The sequence below is a fragment of the Stomoxys calcitrans genome, chromosome 1, assembly GCF_963082655.1.
Source record: "Stomoxys calcitrans chromosome 1, idStoCalc2.1, whole genome shotgun sequence".
Taxonomy (NCBI): domain Eukaryota; kingdom Metazoa; phylum Arthropoda; class Insecta; order Diptera; family Muscidae; genus Stomoxys; species Stomoxys calcitrans.
In genome coordinates this window covers 105919482-105944976 of record NC_081552.1, presented here as the reverse complement: position 1 = coordinate 105944976, position 25495 = coordinate 105919482, and the positions used below count along the sequence as shown (strand labels likewise).

The following is a 25495-nucleotide window of genomic DNA, read 5'->3' as shown; positions in this document are numbered from 1 at the left end:
TTTCATACAATTTATCTTCTTTTTTGTTAATGTTAGATATCCAGATAGAAGAAATAGGTTAATATCATACCATCGCATGGGCCAGTGGAAATTTATATGTTCTAATTAATCATACTCCAACCAATAGAAAAGGTAATAAATTGCTGACCGTATCTCTGGTAGATGCTTGACAAGAATTATGTTCTGCCACCCTGATGGCCCCTTACGTCTATTTCAGGTGAGTTGGGAAAGACTTCCTGCAATTTGAGGCTGGTGAGTTGGTTAGTTTTTTCGTTGTCCTCTTACTGCTTGCTTGCCTAGATGGCCAATCGTTTACTTTTCAAACCGGACTGACATTATAAAAAGAACTGCTCCCACTGACAACAATTGTTGGCTGTCTGTTGGGTTTTTTTTTGTGATTGTCCTGGCCTGTCTTGTCCAGTCACCAATGAGTTCAAAACAAAACATTTGTCCTCTCTTCACTTGCCTGCTCAGCCCCTTGGCATACAAGAAAGAAAAGTATGTCTATACATAACGTGTTTGCACGACACCATACGTATCTAGTTTGTTGGAGCAGGTCAATGCGACACAGTTAGTTAAATAACATGGAGGACGGACAGACGTACTTGTCTCACTACTCAGTGAGCGTCGTATGAAGCACACTCAGTGGACGATTCGGACAGTGAGTGAGTGTACTGGTTGCTGCTTTTTTCTTTGAGCATTATCAAGCGACCACTTAATGCATCAGCAACACACAAAACCAGGTAAACAACAATGTCAACCTGAACATTTATTTACAATGAAAAAAAAAAAAAACACACCAAGTAGTAGCAGCAGCAAAAACTCAACGTCATCAACGTCAAGCTTACGGTGCACAGTGGTCGCTGCCATTGGCCAAAATTCAAAAAATCAAAGTATACATTAACTCCTTAGGGGTTAAGCATCTCAAAGAGAAGATTTCGTAGTGTTTTGAAGGCTGGACCACTTAATAGGTTAAATCCGCAAACTTGGTTTTTATGGGAGCTATATTAACTTATGGGCCGTTCCTATGTACACATGTTAAAGGTCATACAAAACAATAGGTACAATAATGCAGCCAAATCGTATAAAAATAGCGCCCTCCAGGTGCTCAAAAGGTTAAATCGGTTTATACGGGAGCTATATCTAAATATGGTCCGATATGAACCATCTTCAACTCAGATATAGGGGAGCCTCCTGCAACTCATCGTTCCAAATTTCAGCGAAACCGGATAATAAATGCTGCAATTGTGGGCTTAAGACTTCAAATCGGCAGTTCGGTCTATATGTCAGCAATATCTAAATAAAGTCGGATTTGGACAACATTCGGTAAGGAAATCGGTATGTATAATGCAAGTCATTGTTTCAAATTTCATCGAAATCGCCGTTTTAGATCATACTTCCTATGTACGTACATATGTTAGAGGTCATACAAAGTACTAAATAGGTATAGTTATGCAACCAAATCGTATAGAAATAGCGCCCTCCAGGTGTTCAAAAGGTTAGATCGGGAAATCGGTTTATATGGGAGCTATATCTAAATATGGTCCGCCTCCTGCAACTCATCGCTCCAAACTTCAGCGAAATCGGGTAATAAATGCTGCAATAATGGGCTTAAGACTCAAAATCGGCAGTTCGGTCTATATGGCAGCAATATCTAAATATAGTCGGATTTGGTGAGGACATCGGTATGCATAATGCAAGCCATTGTTTCAAATTTGTTCAAAATCGGATAATAAATGCGGCTTCAATGTATTTGTGGCCACTTTATCGATACAAGTCCGACCACCGACCACAGTGCGGTGCCTGCAAAAAGTTTGCTGGCATAAAGGAATAAAATAAAATGGGACAGAAAAATGCTTGGATGGACGTATGGATGGCGGCGATAGATGGCTTTAATTGGGAAACAGGAAATTTACACTCATTGAAACTAACATCAGCGTACTAAACAAACACTTCTTCCACATCACCTCAGGTTGAATTTCAATGAATTATAAAGTAACCAGAACAGGGAGAGACAAGGTCAGAATACAAGACATCATCATGTGAGAGGACGGGTATGAGCGCTGCCGAGTACCGCCAACAAACAATAAACTGGTATTGGAAGATACTTTTAGCATAGATACTCAAACAGGATGGAAATATATAGGTAACTACAATGAGTACTGGCTTATGAATGAAGGTGTTGCATGCTTTTGTGTGTCGGTATATATTTTGGCCTTATTATACAACTATACATGCAGTCTCATTCATGCTAAATTATTTGCATTTCACAATGGACCCAAACCACAAATCGGCACATAATCATTTCTAAAAATGCAATGCGCAATATGCTATAGTTAAAGCACAGAGAGGTGCAAGATTACGACATTTAAAACTGTGTATCTGGAAGAATATACATCTGAAGAATAGCTAAATTATTATAATTTTAGATTTTGCAAATTTTGTCATTATGAATAAGAAACTCTGATCGTATTTAATTAAATCTTAAATGTAACAATTTTTCGGAAGACCGACTAGAACTTGGATTCAAATACATAACTTTTAACTTTACTGCGAGATACTTAGCTGTGTATAATATTTTTCTGAATTCGGATCTACAAAAATGTATCAGTAGAAGGTCATCTCAAGAAGGTTTACTGTCTTCCTTACTTTGGAGTATATCCATAAAAAGTGGTGTGGTGGTTTTCCGAATTTTTAGGGACATTCATTGGGAAGCTCTACGTACCACGGCGAAGTGGGCTGAAGAAAATGGTCTAAATGCAAATCCATATGACACTGAAGTCGTTTTTTAGCACGAAATACAAGGCTTGTGTCATATTTTATGGGAACGCAAAATACCTGGGCGTTTTGCTGGACAGGAAATCAAATTTCAAATTCAATATATTGCAAAGGACGAAGGCAACTGTTGCCATAAAAGAGGGCTTTTAGCAATCACCGGGTATTTAAGCAGCCTGTAATGACTGGCTATCAAGTGGAAAAATCTAGAATGCTACATCGTGTTGGGGATGGCTCTTCAGAAAATACACCAACAGTAAAATACTCAGGCGGATTAAAAGGGTGGTCTATCTGCATCCAACCCCGCTGAGGACGACGCATAATGTTGCTTCCGTTCGATTAAAATCAAACATAAAATGTATTACAAAATTGTTTGCAAAGAAGAAGAATCAAAAAAAAAAAAAAAATATGTATATTTGAAATCCACCTTCAACTAATTGGTGTTTTCATATAAAGGCTTTATTACAAATAAGTGCGACATATTTCTTTCCAAAAATAAATATTTAATGTTTTGTAAAATAATTTTAAACTTAAACTTAAAGAAGACATATTTTAACCAAACCATTTTTCAATCTAAAGTGTCACATACTTGAACATGTGGAAAAAGGTGTTCACCAATTGTCATTTTTATGTTAGAGGTAAAAATAAGGAAACTTTCACAATTAGATTTTGACAGAATGGATCTAAAAAAATCCGACTTGCTTCACCTAATACTTTTGCAGTTTTCTTAAGTAATGTTTCCTGAATAAAAAAAGCTCAAAAGTATGGTTTGGCCGCCACCGCCCTTCCCGGGATCCACGGTATACATTGAATTCCTTAGAACAGGGGAATCTTAGACTTCTGGACGGATGCAGCGTCTCTCAGGCGAAGCTTCTAGAAGCTGGGGCTGAGAAAGCATGACATAGGACTGATAATAGGAATCCTGACTGGTCATTGCAACGTCAGATCTTTGATGTCGCGCTGGGTCCAGGGAGAGGCAGACTTCTGCAGGATGTGAGATAGCGAGGAGGAGTTAGAGACGGTCGCGGACCTCTTGTGTCATTGCCACGCAACTGCGAGGAGAAGACACAGAATAATGGATGAACACATTTTTCCGAGACTGGATTCCATCTTGTCATTCAGGAGTTCTGCAGGGGCCTGAATTTGCTGACTGCACATGAAAAATATAAACCTATATTTGTGTTAATTGCTTTAATAATTTTTGGCATAGAAATTAGATTTTCCTTTGCATCACGGCAAGTGATTTGTAAACAAGGCATACGTTGAACATAGTCTTTCAGTGACAATTTTTATAGCAAAAATTGTGCATTGATCATGATTATATAGTGTTCCCTCTATCATATACGTACACAGAGTGATGTTGATAGACAAAAACAAGTAAAAGCGTGCTAAGTTCGGCCGGGCTGAATCTTATATACGCTCCACCATGGATCGCATTTGTCGAGTTCTTTTTCCGGTGTCTCTTTTTAGGCAAACAAAGGAAAGGATAAAAGAAAAGAATTGCTATGCTATTGGAGCTATATCAAGTTATGGTCCGATTCGAACCATAACGGAATGAATGTTGGAGACCACAGTAGAAGTCATTGTGAAGAATTTCAGCCAAATCGAATAAGGATTTCCCCTTTAGGAGCTCAAAAAGTAAAATAGGGAGATCGTTTTAAAGGGGAGCTGTATTAGGTTATAGACCGATTCAGACCGTATTTGACAAGTATGTTGAAGGCCATGGGAGAAGCCGTTGTACAAAATTTCACCCAAATCAGATAATAATTGCGTACTATAGGGTCTCAAGAAGTCAAGACCCCAGATCGGTTTATATGACAGCTACATCAGGGTATGGGCGGATTTCAACCATACTTAGCACAGTTGTTGAAAAATCATAAAAAAAAACACCTCATGCAAAATTTCAGCCAAATCTGATAAAAATTGAGCCCTATAGTGGCTCAAGAAGTCAAGATCCAAAATCGGTTTATATCAAAACATGGACCGATATGGTCCATTTACAATCCCAACCGACCTACACCTTTTAGAAGTATTTGTGCAAAATTTCAAGCGGCTAGCTTTACTCCTTCGAAAGTTAGCGTGCTTTCGACAGACAGACGGACGGATATGGCTAGATCGACATAAAATGTCATGACGATCAAGAATATATATATATTTAATTATAATTGCAAAGAAAAAATTGTGAAAAACGTTATGCTTACATAGTGAAAAGCGGAAAAAATTAGTACGTGAAGAAATATAATGGACAAATTCCAAACGCAACAAATTGGAGGAAATTGAAAAATGCAAACGCGGCATTTTTAACATATAATCTTATTTTAATAGTTTTTTATCCATATAGAGATATATTGATTTGGAAAACGGCACTGAGGTCGAAAGAAAAGTTTTAAAAATGTATATAAATAAATTTGTTTATAATACTCCTTACAGACCATGTCCACGTCAATGAAGCGAAACGATAAATTTTGTTCTTTTTTCCGATGGCTGGGATCATTAAATAAAAAGTAAATTTTTATTTTTAAGCTATATATTTCATGTTTTATACGCAATTTAATTAAATTAAATAAAAAGTTTTTTTATTCATGTGAAAAAAAATATTATTAAACGGCCAAGGTTTTATAAAGGAGATTTTGTGGTATATATAACGGCCAAACGTCTGAATGGATTAAATCCATTAGGCATTAATTTAAAGATATTTTTCCAGAAAAGCGACGAGTATATATGAAAAATAATTTTCCGGAAAGAAAATCCATGAAAATGAGGAGTCAATTTTCAATGAAAAAAGAAGAAAAAATTGTTGTTTCCTTTTTTGCAAAGCATTCGTTATGGGTGTGAATTCAAAACCAGAGTGGGAGTATTAGTGGGGAGAGTAAGAGAAACAAATGGTGCGTGAGAAAAAGTATCAATTTGTTGTTGCTGTTTACTTAAGCATCCGTTGTTTGTGTAAATGCCATGCCATAGGTAGGAGTATTAGTGAAGAGAGTGGGAGAGGTGACTGGTATGTGCGAGAAAAACAGTATGCTAAATGCGGTCACTATTGGAGTGCGGGTGTGTGGTGCTATGATGCATGTGGTCCTACTTGGTGTTCTTAGGCATGAAGGTCCTTCAGTTGCTTAAACTGCGGCTATGGGCAATGACGTATGCGGTTTAACACATTGGCAACAGTTAAATACAACTTGGCCAACGCACTTTAAAGTAATTTATTGTGTGGCCACACCATGCACTTAATGAATGAAATAGTTGGCGGAGAGAAATATTGATGTCTTAAGGTAAAGCATCAATACTCTTTTGTATGTTTCTATATTCTTGTAGACTTACATTTATTTGCAATATCCAGATCGTTTAAACCGTACATGTGTGCAAAATTTTAGAGCTCTATTTTGACTCCTAACCTTTTTTTGTGAAGCATAGACACTCCTATGCTTCACTTGCTTCCACTGCGACAACTGTCGTAAGAAGATAACTTTTAAAAAAATAGACCGGATGATAGTTTAAACAGACACGAGATCGCATTCAAAATAACCTTATTTATTCGCAAATTATCGTTAAGTGGACGAACTGTTAGCGACAAACTCTATACTTTATGGATTCAAGGATCTATATTCTTAGATGTTACTTACGAAATGGCCAAGTTAGTGAATATCTCCATTCTTTGGAAAGGGATATACAAACTGATTAAAGTAACTTCAGCAATCATTAATTTTTTCAGTGTAGGAAGCTTGTTTTAACAGCATAAATGCATAATTTGACATACTTAAGGCGACAGAACATAACATTAGGTCGTTTGCTACAACAGCTTGAGGATTATATACAATCAAGAGTTGCCAACATACAACTAATACTTATTTGTACAAAAACCTGGTATTTCGTAAGAACTTTCCCAATTAATTTGATATGAAATTTATATAATTTCATACAACGAAACACAATAAAGGCAAATGCATCCATGCATGTACAAATAGTGTACATGCACATTCCTTGGAACCAAATATTAATCACCCTTATTCAGGTTGTCCAAGGAGTAGTCGAATTTCGACACTTTTACAAAACGGTATTATGGTTGTCGAAATCGAACAGTCAATTACGTTTTCGGTATTACAAATGTCGAATTCGACAATAAAATTTGGTGCCTACTTCGTTAATAATTAACACGAGATGGCGCCGCTGGCCTCATTTCTTTGAAATTAATACAACATGACTGCTATGTCTATGTCCACGGATCTGTTGATTAGGCAATTTCTTTTTAGCTACTTTTCAATAATCAAACCTTTCCGCTTAACATAATTCTCATTGTCATTAAGCTCGGCTCCACTTTGGAGAAAAAATAACAAAGTAATGGTAGTAAGTAATGATAGCCAAACTTTTCCACTGAGCACGTGTGGCCTGCGAAACAGTTCAACATAGGCAGCAATGCTGTTGTTGTTCGTATGTTTCAGAGGGGAAAAAATTAAAACAAACAAGAAAACTTAACGGTTTTAAAAGACAACAACAAAGACGTCCACCTCATCAGAGGATGGGAAGCTGAAAAATAACCAAAGTCATTGTTGTTGCAATCGATTGAATTTCACGCGTGGGAATTGTCAAACACTTGTAAAATAGTAGAGAACAACAAGTAAAAGTGTACCACCATGGATTCTACAAAACAAAATAAATTTAGTTGTAGGGCATAATCTTATTCTACATACCAAACTTCTGTCAAACCATCAAAAATTAAAGCTTCAATGAACCGAACAAGGATGCTCGAGAGACCGGTTTGCATGGGAGCTATATATATATATGATTTTGGCTGTATTTGGCACAGCTGTTGGAAGTCGTAACAGAACATTGCATGGAAAATTTCAGCCTAATCGGACAAAAATTGCGGCTTGTAAGGACACAGTAAGTCCAAATAAGGAGATCGGTTTATATGGGAGCTATATCAGGTTTTAGACCGATTTAGACCGTACAGTTGTTAGAAGTTTAATAAAACAATACATGCAAAATTTCAGCCAAATCGGACAAATATTGTGGCTTCCAGAGGCTGAAGAAGTCAAATCGGGAGATCGGTTTATATAGGAGCTATATCAGGTTATAGACCGATTTGGACCGAACTAAGCACAGTTGTTGAAACTTATAACAGAACATTACGTACAACATTTCAGCCAAATTGGACAAAAATTGTGGCTTCAGGGGCTCAAGAAGTCAAATCGGGCGATCGGTTTATATGGGATTATAGACCAATTTTGACCGTATTAGGATATAGACCAATTTGGACCGTACTTAGCACAGTTATTGGAAGTCATAACAGCACACTATCTGCAAAATTTTAGCCAAGTCGGACAAAAATTCCGGCTTCCAGAGGCTCAATAAGTCATATCGGGCGATCGGTTTATATGGGAGCTATATCAGATTTTAGACCAATTTGGACCGTACTTGGCACAGTTATTGGAAGTCATAACAGAACACTATCTGCAAAATTTCAGCCAAGTCGGACAAAAATTCCGGCTTCCAGAGGTTCAAGAAGTCAAAGCGGGCGATCGGTTTATATGGAAGCTATATCAGGTTATAGACAGTTGTACAGTTGTTGGAGGGCATAACGCAACACTATCTGCAAAATTGGAGCCAAATCGGATAAAAATTGCGGCTTCCAGGTGCTCATGAAGTCAAATCGGGAGATCGGTTTATATGGGAGCTATATCTAAATCTGAAACGACATGGCCCATTTGCAATCCCCAACGACCTACATCGATATTAAGTATCTGTGCAAAATTTCAAACGGTTCGCTTTACGCGTTCGACTGGTGGTGGCTTACACATATACCCGGGTATCCAAAGTTCGGCCCGGCCGAACTTAACGCCTTTTTACTTGTTTGTTATTGCTCTACTAATGTGGCCATGATTGGCATGGCCTTTTGTATCTAAATTTAAAGAAAAAAGGTTATGTAAAGTATACAGTCAGTGGTGAATATAAACATGCACTGAGGCACACATTAACATAAGAGTTCTACTTTTTTTCTTACATCCCCTTCATTATTAAGCAGCAGTAATTTTTAGCAAACAACTGTCTTTTCAGCAGTAAGCCTGCTATTCTGAAATTGCAGTACTACTGCTGTAAGATTCAGCAGGCAGTGTTAGCTATTTTCAGCAAACTTTTTTCTATGAGTGAATGGCAGCTGTATCTAAATTTAGTCCGATCTGAACCATATTTAGGTCGAATGTCACATAAAACAACTCACTGTTTCAGCGAAATCGGGCAATAAATAAAGCCTTTATATAGGAGCTATATCAAAATATGGTCCGATTTGACCCGTTCAAGAACTTAACCTGCGTGCAGCAAAAAGACGTATCTGTGCCAAATTTCAGGATATTTCGATGTGTTGCAAGCGGAATAAATAAATGAATATTCCTCCTAACCTTTGTGATGGGTATAAAAATAGGATAATTTTTTTTTGCGGCATATTTTGATACTGATTAAGCTGACCGAAATGTTTGCTAATACAGTAGCCCTATGTTTGCTGAAACGGCAGTAAAGTCAGACAAAAACTGTTATTTATGGCAAACATTTTTGCTGTTTTGAATAACAAATTTGGCTGAGAGAAGAAAACATTCTCAAAAACTATGATAAGAGTATATGTAAAGCAGAACCCTTTGAAAGAGTGCATAACGCATTGAAATCTTAAATCCAATTTCAACATTTTCATTTCAGTGATCTAGTTCAGCCAGAACGAACTTTCAATGCCCAATTATAATTCTTTTGTTATCGATATTTTATATGAATTCTGTTTTTTCACCACCAGCTATGTGATGGGCTAATATTGAAATTAAAACTGCAATAGAACAAGCAAACAAGTTTAATAAACACATACTTGTTTGCCTCCAGTTTCAAGTGTTTTGCGTGTAGGTCGCGATAACGGAGGTCAACGCAGCAGCAAAATCCCAAATCTAACGTAACGCATCATTGTCAAATTTGTCCACAAACCAAAATAATGACAAATAGAGAAACCTGCACACAATAAATTACAGTTGAAATAGTCGCAGAGGAAAAGAAAATCTCAAATAACTGCAATAAATAATTTTAAATGGACTCTAGGTAAGTATGGGTTGGACTCAGGAAATAAAAGTGGCATAACTACTTAAAAGGTAGGAGAACAATTGTTAGTTGGAAGACATACACGGTACCAGGAGACAGACTGACAAATAAAGGTGAAATGATAAATAGTTGGTATTCAATTATTCAAACATAAACAACATCAATAATGATGTAACAAAAAGAAAAAAACTAAGAAGAGAACAACAAAAAAAAAATATTTAGCAATAAACACTTACGCAACTAGACCGCCCAAAAATGCAACTGGGCCACCGCCTATTAAGCGTATCTTGCGATGACAGGAATCAAAGAGAGAGGTACGTGCGGCTGGTGGCGCCTGTGTAGTAGGCGACATTGTTGCCGTTGTCGTTGTCGTCGTCGTTGCTGTTGCAGCGTTGGCTATGGGTGGTGAAGCTACGGCTGTGGCTACAAGGGTGGGAGGCGCCACAACAGTGTTAGTAAACGAAACAAACGGCAAGATGGTGCTGGTATGGTATTGAGTCGCAACAACACTCTGAGGATCAGCTGATGATTTTGTTGACGATGGCGATTTATTTGTCTTGCTAGATGCTGATAATGCTTTTGTTGTTGTGTATGAGTTTAAATAGTTATTGTTGGTGTTGTTGTTGAGGATGTTACTATTATTGTTGTTGTGAATGTTTTTGGTATTACTGCTGTGGCTGGAACTACTATTATTTTTACTACTAGTGTTACTGTTGCTGCTACTGCTACCGCTACTACTGAGAATATTGGCAAAATAACCTGTTGTGCGTGTTGCTGTTGGTGTTGACTTAGTTTCTGTTGTTGCTATCGAAGGCTTTACTTCAGTTGTTGCTGAGGTTACTGATGCGGCAATCTTAGCACCCGTCTTGCTGAGTTTACGATAACTGCTGTCGTCGTTAGTGCCGCTGCTGTTGCTGTTATTGTTGCTGCTACAATCGACAAAGTCCACAAAACGTTTAGAGGTCTTCCTCAACTCCGTGGTCTTTGTTGTAACGGCTGCTGCGTTTTTAGCCTTCTTCAGGCGCATAAAAGAAAACGGCGATCCTGATAAAAGCCCTCTACTCAGTAGATGCTCTTTAAACGTCAACGAGGGCGGTGGCGATGATGTCGTCGTTGTATTGCTACAATTGCTGATGGTAGTATTGGTGGACGCTGAGTCGACACTCGACACTGACGATATGGAAGTCGAGGTGGCGTTGGACGATGACGACGACGAAGAAGATTTGTTCTTCTTTTTCAGTTTATTAATATTTTTTGAGGTTTGTAGCTGTTGCTTCTTTGTTGAATGACAAACTTGCTGGTTGTCGACAATCTTGGAATATTGCTCATGATAATGGTACTTGGTACCTGGTGCTGAATGAAGCTGGTGCTGGTGCTGGTGCTGTAGTTTTTGTATGAGCGGTGTGCTGGATTTTGTTGTATTCGTACCGATCTCAACAAAATGCGTAGGTGTCCTCAACATTATCTCAGCGTCATTGGTTGGTGATGTGAGTTTTCGAAAAAGTATTTTGCTAGCCTTTTGAATGTTCCAAACGGTTGGTTTTGTTTTGTTGCTTTCTTTTTTGAAAATGGAAGAACATGTATTGCGTGTTTTTCCACCTATTTGTTATTTTTGGACATTAAAATCAGTTGCTGTTGTCACTTTCTAAAAGAAATATATATATATTTATAAAATATAAATATATTCAATACAATATTTTTCATGCCTCTATGAATTAACTTCTTCACTGGAGATAGTTCTTTCAATTTGGTTTAATAATCTTTGGTGATCTCTTTTTCTTCGTAAAATATTTATTGTTTTTTTATTCCCACAAAGTTTGTTTTGTCGTAATGTTCTGTTTATTACAATATTATCGATTTAAGACGCAAGCAAAAACTATTGGGTTGCCCAAAAAGTAATTGCGGATTTTTCAGGTCGGCCAAATGAAGTTGATGATGACCAAATCAAAGCATTAATCGAATTGGATCGTCATGTAACTGAGCGTGAGATAGGAGAGAAGTTAAATATACCAAAATCAACCGTTCATTATCACATAAAAAGTCTTGGACTGGTGAAAAAGCTTGGTATTTGGGTACCGCATGTATTGAAAGAAATTCATTCAACAAACCGAGCCAACGCTTGTGATATGCACCTTAAACGCAATGAATTCGATCCGTTTTTAAAACGAATCATAACTGGAGATAAAAAATGGATTGTTCACAACAACGTTAGTCGAAAACGATCATGGTCCAAGCATGGTGAACCAGCTCAAACCACTTCAAAGGCTGATATCCACCAAAAGAAGGTTATGCTGTCTGTTTGGTGGGATTGGAAGGGTGTGGTATATTTTGAGCTGCTTCCAAGGAACCAAACGACTAATTCGGATGTTTACTGTCAACAATTGGACAAATTGAATACAGCCATCAAGGAGAAGCGACCAGTATTGGTCAATCGTAAAGGTGTCATATTCCACCAGGACAACGCTAGACCGCACACATCTTTGGTCACTCGCCAAAAACTGAGTGAGCTTGGCTGGGAACTTTTGATACATCCACCATATAGCCCTGACCTTGCACCATCAGACTACCATTTATTTCGATCTTTGCAGAACTCCTTAAATGGTAAAACTTTCGGCAATGATGAGGCTATAAAATAGCACTTGGTTCAGTTTTTTACAGATAAAGGCCAGAAGTTCTATGAGCGTGGAATACTAAATTTGCCAGGAAGATGGCAAAAGGTTATCGAACAAAATAGCAATTATATATTTGATTAAAGTTCATTTTATTAAAAATGCATTTACTTTCTTTTAAAAAATCTGCAATTACTTTTTGGGCAATCCAATAATTCAAATGATAAAAAAACGAAGAAGAACTGTAGAAAAGTAAACAAATTCACTTGGCTTAGTTGGAGTAGCAACCACAAATGTGAAACTGAAAATAAACTGTTTTAGCAACAACTGTCATCGTCTTTATCTCAATTTTGTTTTTAGTTTTCCATGGGAACATTTTACCAGCGGTCTGCAGCAGAACAAGTCTTTGTTGTGTTTTCCTTGAGTTTTGTTTAAATAAATCATGTTTGAGTTCAAGTCTTTGTGGGATTTTTATGGTTTATTTGCACTCTTTTTGTTTTTTGCTATAATGGTCATTGTGTTGTAATTTAATCGTGCTTCAATTATTTGTTTTTGTTTGAAAAAGACACCGGATTATGCTTTCTGCGACATGGTTAGATATCATTAATGGATATACTGTGATTTTTATAATTAGAGTTACAAAAAAAACCTTGAAATTAATTCAGATTTCAAATTGTAGGCCCATTTCATATCACAATATTCTCCAAAAAATATATGTCAAGATTGAAAAAAATAAAAATCAGCTGAACGCGCTTTCTACCGCCTTCCATGACTGTACCCTGCATCTGCAAAAGCTTCAATGGATGTAAGTAATCATGAATACGTTGGGACGAACGAAATCAAAGTAGAATATGTACTCCGTACATATGTTAGGTTAGGTAAGGTTAAAGTGGCAGTCTCCAATCAGATTAACTTAGACGTTTTCGCCCATTGTGATACCACTGTATCTGGAGAAGGATGATGCCTTCTCGTTCCTACTGTTGAACCATCAAGATGGCCATAAAAGCTCAACAACTTGCGATCGTTCACATCCGCTTAATCAGACAATTTCTCAAAGAAATGAGAAACTAAAGTGGACACACACACAGCAGATGTTCTATAGTCTCTTCTTCCTCGACCTTCTCACACTTTCGGCAAAAGTCGTTTCGTGGCAACCTTCAGTCTGCCAGCATGTGCCCCGATCAGACAGTGATCTGTCATGACTGAGACGTCCGTTCTAGCCAGCGACAATAAAGCGGTAGAGCTCTTCAAGTCTAGACCAGGCCAAATAATTTTGAAATGCTCATATATAAAATGAAAACAAAACCAGTGGAATATTGCTTTTAGAGATAACTGAGACGCACTTTCGAATTTGAAGAAAACTTCATTGAAATTTTGCTTTGAGAGATTGTTTAATTAAAATGTTGTCTTCGCAAGATATTTCATTGATATTATGCCTTCACAAGATATTTCATTGAAATAATAGTTTTTTCAAACGACAGAGTTAGATGGAGAGAGCTTGTTGATGCCCTATGTTAACAATGAACTTTTTACTATTGATCATATTTTTATACGCACCACCATAGGATGGGGGTATACTAATCTCGTCATTTCGTTTGTAACACTTGAAATATTCGTCTAAGACCCCATAAAGCATATATATATATATTCTTGATCATCTCGACGTTCTGAGTCAATCTAGCAATGTCCGCCCGTCTGTCGAAATTTCGATAGAGGTCGAACGCGTAAAGTTAGCCGCTTAAAATTTTGCACAGATACTTTTTATTAATGTAGGTCGTTGGGGATTGCAAATGGGCTATATCGGTTCAATTTTAAATATAGCTCCCATATAAACCGATCTCCCGATGTGACTTATTGAGCTACTGGAAGTCGCAATTTTTGTCCGATTTGGCTGAAATTTTGCATGTCGTGTTCTGTTATAACTTCCAACAAGTGTGCCAAGTACGGTTCAGCCCCAATTTTTGTCCGATTTGGCTGAAATTGAGCATGTAGCGCTTTGTTATGAGTTTCAACAACTGTGCCAAGTACGGTCCAAATCAGTCTATGACCTGACATAGCTCCCATGTAAACCGGTCTATCGATCATTCTTGTTCGGTTCCTAAAAGCTTTAATCTTTGCTGCTTTGGCAGAAGTTTTGTATGTAGAATAAAATTATGCAATTCAACTAAATTTATTTTGTATAAATTTTTAGCAGAATCCATGGGGGTGGGTTCCCAACTTAGCACGCTTTTAACTGTTTTTATATAGCTGCTGTATAGACCGATCTGCGAATAAAAGTTTCAAATTTCGTTAATATCGGGTATAAAGTACAATTTGGGATCATTCTTTCTGGTTTTAATCGCAGATCGGTCTATACGGCAGCTATATAAAAAATGTCCGATCTGGACCATATTTAGAAAGCGTGTCTGTTCTGAAATTTAGCGATATCGGATAACAAATGTGCCCATTATGGGCCTAAGACCATATACTGGGAGATTGGTCTATATGACAGCTATATCCAAATATGGTCAGATATGGATCATATTCGGTCCGGATATACACAATACGCTGTTCAAAGAATTCAGAGGAATCGGATAATAAATGCGGCCTTTATGAGCTCAGACCCTAAATCGAGAGATCGGTCTATACAACAGCTATATCCACCAAATATGGTCGGATATGGAAAGATGTAAATGTCAAAAACACCGTTATCTTTATTTAGACGCACAACAATTTTTTACCACTATATGCACTGATACATATGTAAAAATCATATTTCAATCTAAGATATGCTATGTTTTATGAACTAAAAAGCTTCTCCTGTACAGTTTTGATTTTGGCACTTAAATTTTTTTGGCGGTTAGGGGCCGATGTGATAGCAAAATCCTCCTGCTAATTTTTAATCTGAAAATGTTATTGGAAAATATTTTCCACCGACCTGCACTTCTGTAAATGGCATTATCATAAAAAGACTAATCACGTCAAGTAGTATGGATGCATTTGAAAAAAAGATTTAACATAAAGAAACCCCTTTGGTCAATTGATCATGTCTGGAGTGGAATGGTTTAATTCTACAATTTTACAAAATGTGTTGGGTGAAATGCTCAGCCCAGAAATTAATATATCGCCGGAATTAAAACAAGACAAAGCGTGCTAAGTTCGGCCGGGCCGAATTTTATGCACCCTACATCATGGTCCGCATTTGTCAAGTTCTTAGCTCGATATCTCTTTATAGGCAAACAAGGAATAATAAGAGGATAGAAGATAAAATCGGGAGATCTGTTTATATGGGAGCTATATCAGGTTTTGGGCCGATTCAGACCGTATTTAAAACGTATGTTTAAGGACATAGAATAAGTCGTCGTGCATAATTTCCAATGTGCAAAAATTGGATAAGAATTGCACCTGAAAGCGATTGCACCCCAAGAAGGAGTAGCAATCCAAAATTGATTAATAGAAAATTGTTCACTTCAGTAAAGGCCACAAAAACTCTGATATAACGATTCATTCCTATCAGTACTTAACTATTCTAAAATGTCCTTCAAAATATTTTTAACTTTTTAGACACTGTAACAATCAGCTCTCAAAAACTAAGATAAGGAAGTACTGGTTGCTTTCGACAACTACAAAACCTTTTATCTATTTATTAGGTTTACGTTCATATATTTGAAACTCAAAATAGAGTTTTAGGAAATAGATTTGCTGATAGGTTTTCTGCTTCCGTTGCACAAGAAGACTCATCTACAGTGTAGGTAGGTTTCATCAAAACAAAATCTACGACGAATTCCAAGAATTTTTACCCAGGAAACTAATTCTAAAGTCAACCTCGAGCTTCCAGTAAAGCTATGATGCTTGAGAGAAAATGTGTTGTTGAAATAAGCCGAAAATCATGCTATGTGTATGAAATGTATTTAATCCCGGCCAACTGATAGTAACCGGAAGGATATAAAAGGAATTCTGCAAAGTTGGCTCTATAAAAATTTAAATCTTGCTTTACGAGTACGACATTGAAGGAGAGAATATAGGTGTTTTAAATCGCTTGTCACTGACTGTATACTGTATTGCTTTATGTTATTTTGGTATGGTGGAAAGAAAGATTGAATAGCATTCCGACAGAATAAAGGTTGCAAGTAATGATTTCTGCAAAAGCTGTGAAGACGTCAGGGAAAGGGCAACTATAGAACATCTGATTAGTACGTGTCTCACACTGGCAAGTAAAACGAGTTCTAATTCTTATTTCTTTAGACTTTCTTAACTAGACGAGTTATTAAGTTTTTTGGCCGGCTTAACGGTAGGAACTAGAAGGCACCTTCCTTCTCCTGTTCCACAATGCTCTTAACTCAGTGCAGACAAAACATTGCTGGCCAAATAAAAAATTGAGCAATCATACCAAAAATCTGTAGCAGATATGTATTTTTAAAAACTAAATGTCTTGTAACAAATCATAGACTCATTAGTTCATGCACTAATTTCGAGTTGTTGTTGATCCATAATGTAATAGTACACACATGGATTTCACAAAGAATTACTCAAGGCCCAAAGAAAAATGCGAAAAATGAATAGCAGTAACAAAAATTGTACTCATCCACTTAAAATGAATGTGAAACTATAATTTTAAAATGTGCTTTCCATCGGCCATAAGATCGAAAAAAAAAAAATCTGCTAGAGTGTTCGGAAAAACGACAGAATTTCCAAAGTGAACAGCAAAAAAAAAAAAAAACATAAAATATGAAATCACTCCAACATGCAATTGCGTGATTTCATTTGATATTTTGTTGGTGGCGTTGTCGTTTATTCATTTATTTCACTCAGCTTTGGCTAGCTATATGATTTTTTACCAGAAACTCAAAGAAGAAAAGATGTGTTTTTTTGCTGATACAGGGTGATTTGTTATCTATTTTTTTTTTGCAACACTATAATTTAAACATGAATCCTCTTACAAATGAACAACGCTTGCAAATGATGAACCTTATTATCAAATGCGTGCTACGTTAGGAAAGTTCATCGCGCGCTTCTTCCATTTTACGACGAAGATCATTTTTTGCTCAATGGGTACTTGTCGACTTTGGAGAGAAGATCTGCATTGCAAGAGCTACCAATGCATCCAGAAAAAGTCACAAGGTTGGAGAGGATTATGGGCTAATGGCATCATTGGACCGAACTTCTTCAAAGATGATGCAAATCGTAACGTGAGCGCTATTGTGAGATGATATCGAACTTTTTTTTGCCCAAAATGCAAGAACTTAACTTGCATGACACGTGTTTTCAATAAGACGGTGGACAATGGACTTATGAAGGGCGAATTCGGTGAACATTTTATTTCACGTTCGGAACTGGTCAATTGGCTGCCTAGATCGTGCGATTCAATGACATTTTTTTGTGGGGCTATTTTAAAGATCATGTCTATAAAGACAAGCCCGCTTCAATTGATGCACTGGAAGACACAATTGAAGCATTTATACGTAAGATACCGACGAAATGTTGGAAAAAAGTAAGCCAAAATGGGACTAAGCGGATGGAAAATTTGAGGCGCAGACACAAACAGTAAATTATATAGACCGTACCACCGATTCAAATATAGATTTCATAATTTTTTCTAAATTTTATGCTTTTTTTTTAAAAAAAAAACTTTCCTTTAGCTCTTAACACATCACCCTTTATATAAAAGCATATGATGCTATAATTAGAAGGGTTGACCTGAATTAAAATAGACGCTCTTACTTTTATTTGCCAAAAATGTTCAAGCTGGAATAATTTTATTGCAGTAACTCCAAGAGTATATCAGTTTAGGATGGAGGTATACATATTTCGTCATTCTGTTTGTAACTCCTCCAAATATTAGTCTAAGAACCCATAAAGTACATATATTCTTGATCTTCATGGCATTTTAAGTTGATCTAGCCACATCCGTCCGTCTGTCTGTCGAAAGCTCACTAACTTTCGAAGGAGTACAGCTATCCGCTTGAAATTTTCCACAAATACTTCTTATTAGTGTAGGCCGGTTGGGATTGTAAATGGGCCATATCGGTCCATGTTTTGATGTAGCTGCCATATAAACCGATCTGGGATCTTAACTTCTTGAGCCACTACAGGGCGCAATTCTTATCCGATTTGGCTGAAATTTTGCATGAGGTGTTTCGTTATGACTTCCAATAACCTCCAACATACGTGTCAAATATGGTCTGAATCGGTCTTTAGCCTGACACAGCTCCCCTATAAACCGATCTCCCTATTTTATTTCTTGAACCCCTAAAGGGCCCAATTCTTATTCGATTTGGCTGAAATTTTACATATGTTCTTCTACTGTGGTCTCCAACATTCAATTCAATAAGCACAACAACTCTTTTACTCTCTTTACTCTACTAGTCTAGAACCCTACAAATGCGATCCATAGTGGAGGGTATATAAGATTCGGCCCGGTCGAACTTAGCACGCTTTTACTTGTTATTCTTAATATGGCAACATTCAGATCAGCTGATTTCTTCGCTCCACTAGTGCGTAACTATTCAAGACAATAGTGTTGTGTCATCGCAAACGATAGAGAGGCAACCATACATTTATTAATCACTAAATGACAAACTAATACAAAAACATCTGTATATCAATGGGATTATTTGAATTTTTTTTAATGTCTCACCTTAAACCTATAGTAGTAAACATTTGCATGTGTAATAAATAAGTTTCGTTGATTTTTAGTACCGTTTAAAAGAAATCTTGTGTGTCTCACTTTTTTTCACGTCTCGTGTTTTTGGCATGTGGCATACCACTTTTTATGGAACTGTGGGGAGGGTCGGTCTTTATTTGGCCGCTTGTTTCATTTCTCCGATTTGTGTCAATTCAAAGTGTCGTGTAGAAACGTAATCCCATTAATAGCCATTTAAGTATTTGACAAATATTGCTCTAATAATCCCTGGGAGAACACATTAATTATACACCATAAATGACATATTTTATCAATTATACTTGCATACATATGTATGTACATGTGTCGAGTTTTGTTGTTTTTCTTTTTTCTCTCTTAAATGAGGAATATTGCTTAATCATGACTAGATATGGGTTTCTATCGGATAAATACCCAACGCTTTTTTGCGTATTATTATTTTGCCGATATCTTAGATATAAAAATATTTTCCAAAAATTTTTTTGATGATTTCGTCTTCTTTGTATATAAACCTGATCTTCTGATCTCATAAAATCGGATTTTAGTTATATATTACCGCTTTATAGACCCATCTCCAGACTTTAAGTTTTGAGGCAATAAATTGATAATTTTTCATCCGATTCGGATAAAACTTGGCACAGTGAGTTCTGGTAGATCCCTATCCATTTCTGCCCTTAGACCGACCGCCCTATCTCCCGATACATGGTATTGAGGCCATAAAAGATCCATTTATTACCCGAATTCGATGAATTTTTTCACAGTGTGTTCTGGTAGACCCCTACCCATTCCTGTCAAATGTGGTCCAGATCGGACCATATTTAGATATAGCTGCCATATAGACCGATCTCCCGATATAGAGTAAATAGCCTATAAAAGGATGATTTTTCATCCGAAATCGGATGAAAAATTACCAATTTATTGACTCAAGACTTTAAGTCTGGACATCGGTTTATATAGCGGCTATATATAACTAAAATCCGATTTTATGAGATCAGAAGATCAGATTTATATACAGAGAATACTAAATCATCAAAAATTGTTTGCAAAATATTTGTATACCCAAGATGTCTTTAAAATTATAAATACCCAGCTTTCTTTTGGGTACTTACCCATCGCCCATCACTAATCATGATGCAATAATGATTGATTTAGAAAATAATTCCAATTGGTTGCGTGTTTAATTCATGGTGAACATCATTGTTGTCATCACGCCCGGCATGATCACAACATTTGCCCATGGCAGCCGGTTGTACGTACCGGATTGACCCGATGGAATCTTCATCGGCAAGGGCTGCCGCCTCAGTGTACGTGTTCGTCTTTTTTCGTCATGGGAGAGGCACATCCCGGAGTGCCTTCTCCGTATGCTTTTGGTCCGTGCCGGGATTGAAAAGAACCCCGGACCCTGGTTCTGTTCCGTTTGCCAGAACCGCCTTCATCATCGGTCAGTGTCGGTGAGGTGTAACAGGTGCTTGGAGTGGGTACATTTCCGTTCTTGCTCTGGCCTAACTTCGCTACGGGAGTATAGTCATACTGGCTATGTCGCTAGGTGCTGTGCGAACACAGCCAGCAGTGGGTCACAAGCGTCGCCGTCGTCGCCTTCGGCGTCCTCGTCGTCGGACTATGTGACCCCCCCGACCTCTCCCGTACGGCAATTTATGCAAAGACAGCACCCTAGCCCTACTATTGCCAGGCCAGTGTCGGGAAATGTATCGTTCCTGCAGTTAAACTGCAATGGACTGCGAGGCAAGATTGATGAGATTGTGGATTTTATGAGTCGGAAGAGCATATCGGTCGCAGCGATCCAGGAGACAAAGCTGACTAACACCTGCAGCTTGCACAGTTGTCACGGCTACAATGTGCTACGTAAGGATCGCTCAAGGAATGGAGGTGGGGGATTGGCCTTCGTTATACACCATTCCGTGCAGTATAGACCTATCTCGCCTGCGCTTGACGCTAGTGACCCATACATGGAATGTATGGGGGTAGCAGTCAAGTCTGGTACTGCCGAGATAGAGATATACAACGTGTATATACCGCCGGTTGGCAGCTGTGTCCCGATTAATGGCCAGGCCTACAGCCCCGACATAAGTGGGTTGCTATCTGGCCATAGTCGTCTGGTTCTGGGGGATTTCAATGCACATCACTCGTCATGGCATTCTCCCCTAGGCAACGACCAGCGTGGCATAGCTTTGGCAGAGCAGATAGATAGCTCCACGTTTTGCACGGTGAATGAGGATGCCCCCACTAGGATTACGAGGAGGTGCAGCAGCTCGCCAGACATCTCAATCGCATCCCCTGATCTCCTGAGTGACGTATCCTGGCAAGCCGTCATCTCTTTGGGGTCAGACCACCTCCCCATAATCCTCACCATCGACCGACCACCCGACTTCATAACCTCTGAGCGCCGAACGTTCATCAACTATAAGAAGGCCAATTGGACTGGCTTCAGAGAGTATACCAATCGCCGCTTCAATGAACTGCCACCCCCCTCTGATGTGCTTGTGGCCGAGAGGAAATTCCGAGACATCATCAACGCAGCAGCCGCTCGCTTTATACCAGCCGGTCGAATACCGCAAGTGCGACCCAATTTCCCGGCGCAAGCAGTGGTACTCGCAGACGAGCGTGATGGGATTCGTGCTATGGACCCCGCTAACCCCAGAATCAGCGAGCTGAATCTGGAAATAAACAGGGTAGTCAACGAACATAAGCGGAATTTGTGGCTGGAACACTTGGAGCAATGTAACTTAGGCACCGGTGCAGGCAAATTGTGGGCCACTGTTAAGTCTCTCTCGAACCCCGGTAGACGGGACGACAGGACCTCAGTCACTTTTGGCGAGTTAACCGTGACTGATCCGAAGAGATGCGCCAGGTTGTTCAACCGTCAATTTATCGTGCATCCCGAGAGAGACAGGGCAAGGAGGAGAGCCATTCGCCGTATTCGTGGTCTCCGAGCCGATGAACAGCCATCACAATTTACCGTGGGCGAAGTTACGAATGTCATCCGTGGCGCCAAATCTTCCAAGGCGTTGGGCCCCGACGGAATCTCTACATTGATGCTGAAGAATCTGGATTTACCTGGAGTTGAGTACCTTACCACTGTCCTTAACCTGTCATTGAACACTCTTATAGTTCCCGATGTCTGGAAAATGGGCAGAGTGATCCCGCTACTGAAGCCTGGTAAAGACCCGAGTTTGGGGGAGTCGTACAGACCGATCTCCCTTCTCTCACCAGTGGCTAAGACGCTTGAGGCATTACTCCTCCCGAGCCTCGTAGGAGAATTTCCATTCGCCGAGCATCAACACGGATTTCGGAGACTGCACAGCACAACAACAGCTTTGCATGCCATCACCACACACATTTGCCGTGGCTTCAATCAACCCAGGCCATGTGATAGGACGGTCCTCGTGGCATTGGACCTATCGAAGGCATTCGACACGGTCAGCCATGCCAAATTATTTGAGGACATCGCCAACACGTCCCTCCAGCCAGGCCTTAAACGTTGGGTCGCGAATTATCTGTGTGGCCGCCAGTCATTTGTGGAATTTAGGGATAAGAAGTCAAAACACCGTAGAGTGAAACAGGGAGTTCCCCAAGGCGGGGTGATATCTCCGGCTCTGTTTAACCTCTACCTTTCCTCCATCCCACCTCCTCCAGACGGCATAGAGATCGTATCATATGCGGACGACTGTACGATCCTGGCATCAGGCCCCCCACCCATTGATGACATCTGCGATAGGTTGAACGTCTACCTCAACGAGCTTGCCTCATATTTCGCTGCAAGAAATCTGAAGATATCCGCCACCAAATCTTCAGCCACACTGTTCACTACAAATACGCGTGAGGTGAATTCTGAGCTGACTGTGATGGTCGATGGAGAATTGATTCCGACCATCAAGTGTCCCAAAATACTTGGCGTCACATTTGACAGCTCCTACACTTTCTCCCCACATGCCACAGCAATCTGCAATAAAGTCAAAAGTAGCAACAAGGTCCTCAAGTCACTCGCTGGCAGCACTTGGGGTGCAGACAAAGAAACCTTGTTGACCACGTACAAAGCAATTGGCCGGTCTGTGGTAAGTTATGCAGCGCCAGTGTGGTCACGTCAGCTTTGTGACACGCAGTGGAATAATATTCAGATCTGTCAAAATGCCGCCCTCCGAACTGCGACGGGCTGCCTCCTTAGTTCTCATGTGGACCACCTCCACCAGGAGACAAAGATCCTGCCAGTGCGAAGACATAACTACATGCTGTCTAAGCAATACCTTTTGGGCTGTTATCGCAGAAATCATCCAAATCATCATCTTGTGGATAGATACCCACCGCCCAGAAGCCTTAAGGTAGATCTACATGATCTAGAGCGTGAGGTCCAGCGCTATAAGAGAGAACCTCTAGATCAAGCGGCATATCAAGCGGGTCTGAACAACATTCATGCAGACACGGTAGCAGACGCGTTAACTGGCTACCGGGTGAATGTAGTCCTTGGAGTACGACCGCCACCCATTGCACCCGAAGAAATCGACCTCCCCCGGCAAACCAGAGTGATTCTGGCTCAATTACGTTCCGGCAGATGCAGCCGCCTCAATTCCCACAGAGCTAGGATTGATGCCGACGTGCAAGATGTATGTCCCGACTGTAACCAGGGACCGCACGATACACGTCACCTGTTTAACTGCCCGGCCAGACCCACTCGACTCAGACCCAGATCCCTGTGGACGCACCCCATCTTAGTCGCGGAGTTCCTGGGTCTTGACACTCAACAGAATCAAGCAGACGAAAGATAGTACACAATAAACTGCTACAACAACAACAACAACATTTGCCATTACATACATGCAGCGCATGTGCCGTGTGTGTATGTTTTGACATTTGTTTAGCCTTTTTGTATATCTTTGATTCTAAAACATTTCGTACCTCTCAAGCTAATTTGCATTTCATTAGCATTATAATGTGTTAATAGGCCAACCAACCTCAACGAAAGTTGCCGTAACCAATGGCGGTATTAGGCAAACCATCACCCGATGACAACAAACGCAACGCAACGCCAACCACAACCACTTAACTCAATTCAACTACTAAAAAAGCAACTTTCGTCAAAAACTACTTCAAATTTCAGAATAAATTCATCGTGCCGAACATTTGTGTTAACCACACGAATGAATGTTCAATCGGAAAATATAAGTATTCAAAACTGGTGTCAACACTTAATGACGACGCGAGAAAAAGGGAAAGAGCGAAAAAGAGAGGACGAGAGATCTTATGTTATTGTCTGTCGGTGATAACCGAAATTTTTCACAAGAGCAAATTAAATATTCTTGTCTTCTATTGTAGACAGAGAGCCTCTGCATGTAAATAAAAAAGAAACAACAAGTTAAAGCGTGCTAAGTTTGGCCGGACCGAATCTTATGTACCCTCCACCATGGATCGCATTTATCAAGTTCTTCGCCTGGTATCTCTTTATGGTCAAACAAAGTATAATGAATAAGAATTGCTATTGGAGCTATATCACGTATGTTGGAAGCCATAACAAACACCAGAAAGTAAATTTCAGCCAAATCGGCTATATGAGGTTGCGAACCGATTAGCACATTTGAGGCTCAAGAAGTCAAGACCCAAGATCGGTTTATATCAGCAATTATGGCAGTAATACCAAAACATGGACCAATATGGCCCATTTACAATCCCAGCCGACGTACTGTAGGAAGAACATTTGCAGCTCCTAGCTCTATTTCTTTAAAATTTAGCGTACTTTCGACAGACGGACGGACATGAATAAATCAACTTTGAATATCAAGAATATACTTTATTGGGTTTCAGATCAATATATCGATGTGTTACAAACGGAATGACGAAATCAGTATACCACCGTTAGGTTGAAAAGAGGGTGCGGATATTAATCCGCTCCATACCACTATGGACATACCCCTAAGCCAGTAAATGGCTTGTTGTGCGCTCTAAATAAAAAAAATGTAACCCCTAAGTTGGTTCATGTCTGGTATTGTATGCCCAGCTAAGTACCGGTGTCTGTTAGCCGCAAAGCCGGACAATGACATAGCAAATGCTCCAACGTCTCATCATCTTCCCCACATGCTATCACTTGCCACACCGATTTTGCATAAGTGAGTTTGTAGTCCTATGTGTTCCGTTATGATACCTAAAGCTATACTGATTACTTCTTCTTACTTCCTTTCAGTACATCTCCCCATAGGGGTTTCGACGTCCTATCGACCATTTCGCTGTTGCCTTTTATGTTTCGGTATTGGACAACCCTTGTGTTGCAATCTGCCAACTGACAGCTCTGTCGTGAAGCTTGACATTTTTGAGGTTATCCGTACTCAGAACGTTATGACATACTAGCGTTGTTTGTGTTACTTAAACGATTCCAAGACAAATTTCGTGAAGGTCT

At 39.1% G+C, this 25495-nt stretch overlaps 1 protein-coding gene across 1 annotated transcript in view; it reads right to left on the bottom strand.

The window, feature by feature from the left end:
* The window catches only part of LOC106086884 (serine-rich adhesin for platelets), a 218274-nt gene that overhangs the window by 124386 nt on the left and 68393 nt on the right, over nt 1-25495 (bottom strand). Inside the window, exon 2 of the mRNA XM_013251706.2 lies at nt 10080-11488. Within this exon, the coding sequence (XP_013107160.2) occupies nt 10080-11305 (1226 nt within the window). The 5' untranslated portion in view covers nt 11306-11488. The remainder of the gene's footprint in view (nt 1-10079; nt 11489-25495) is intronic.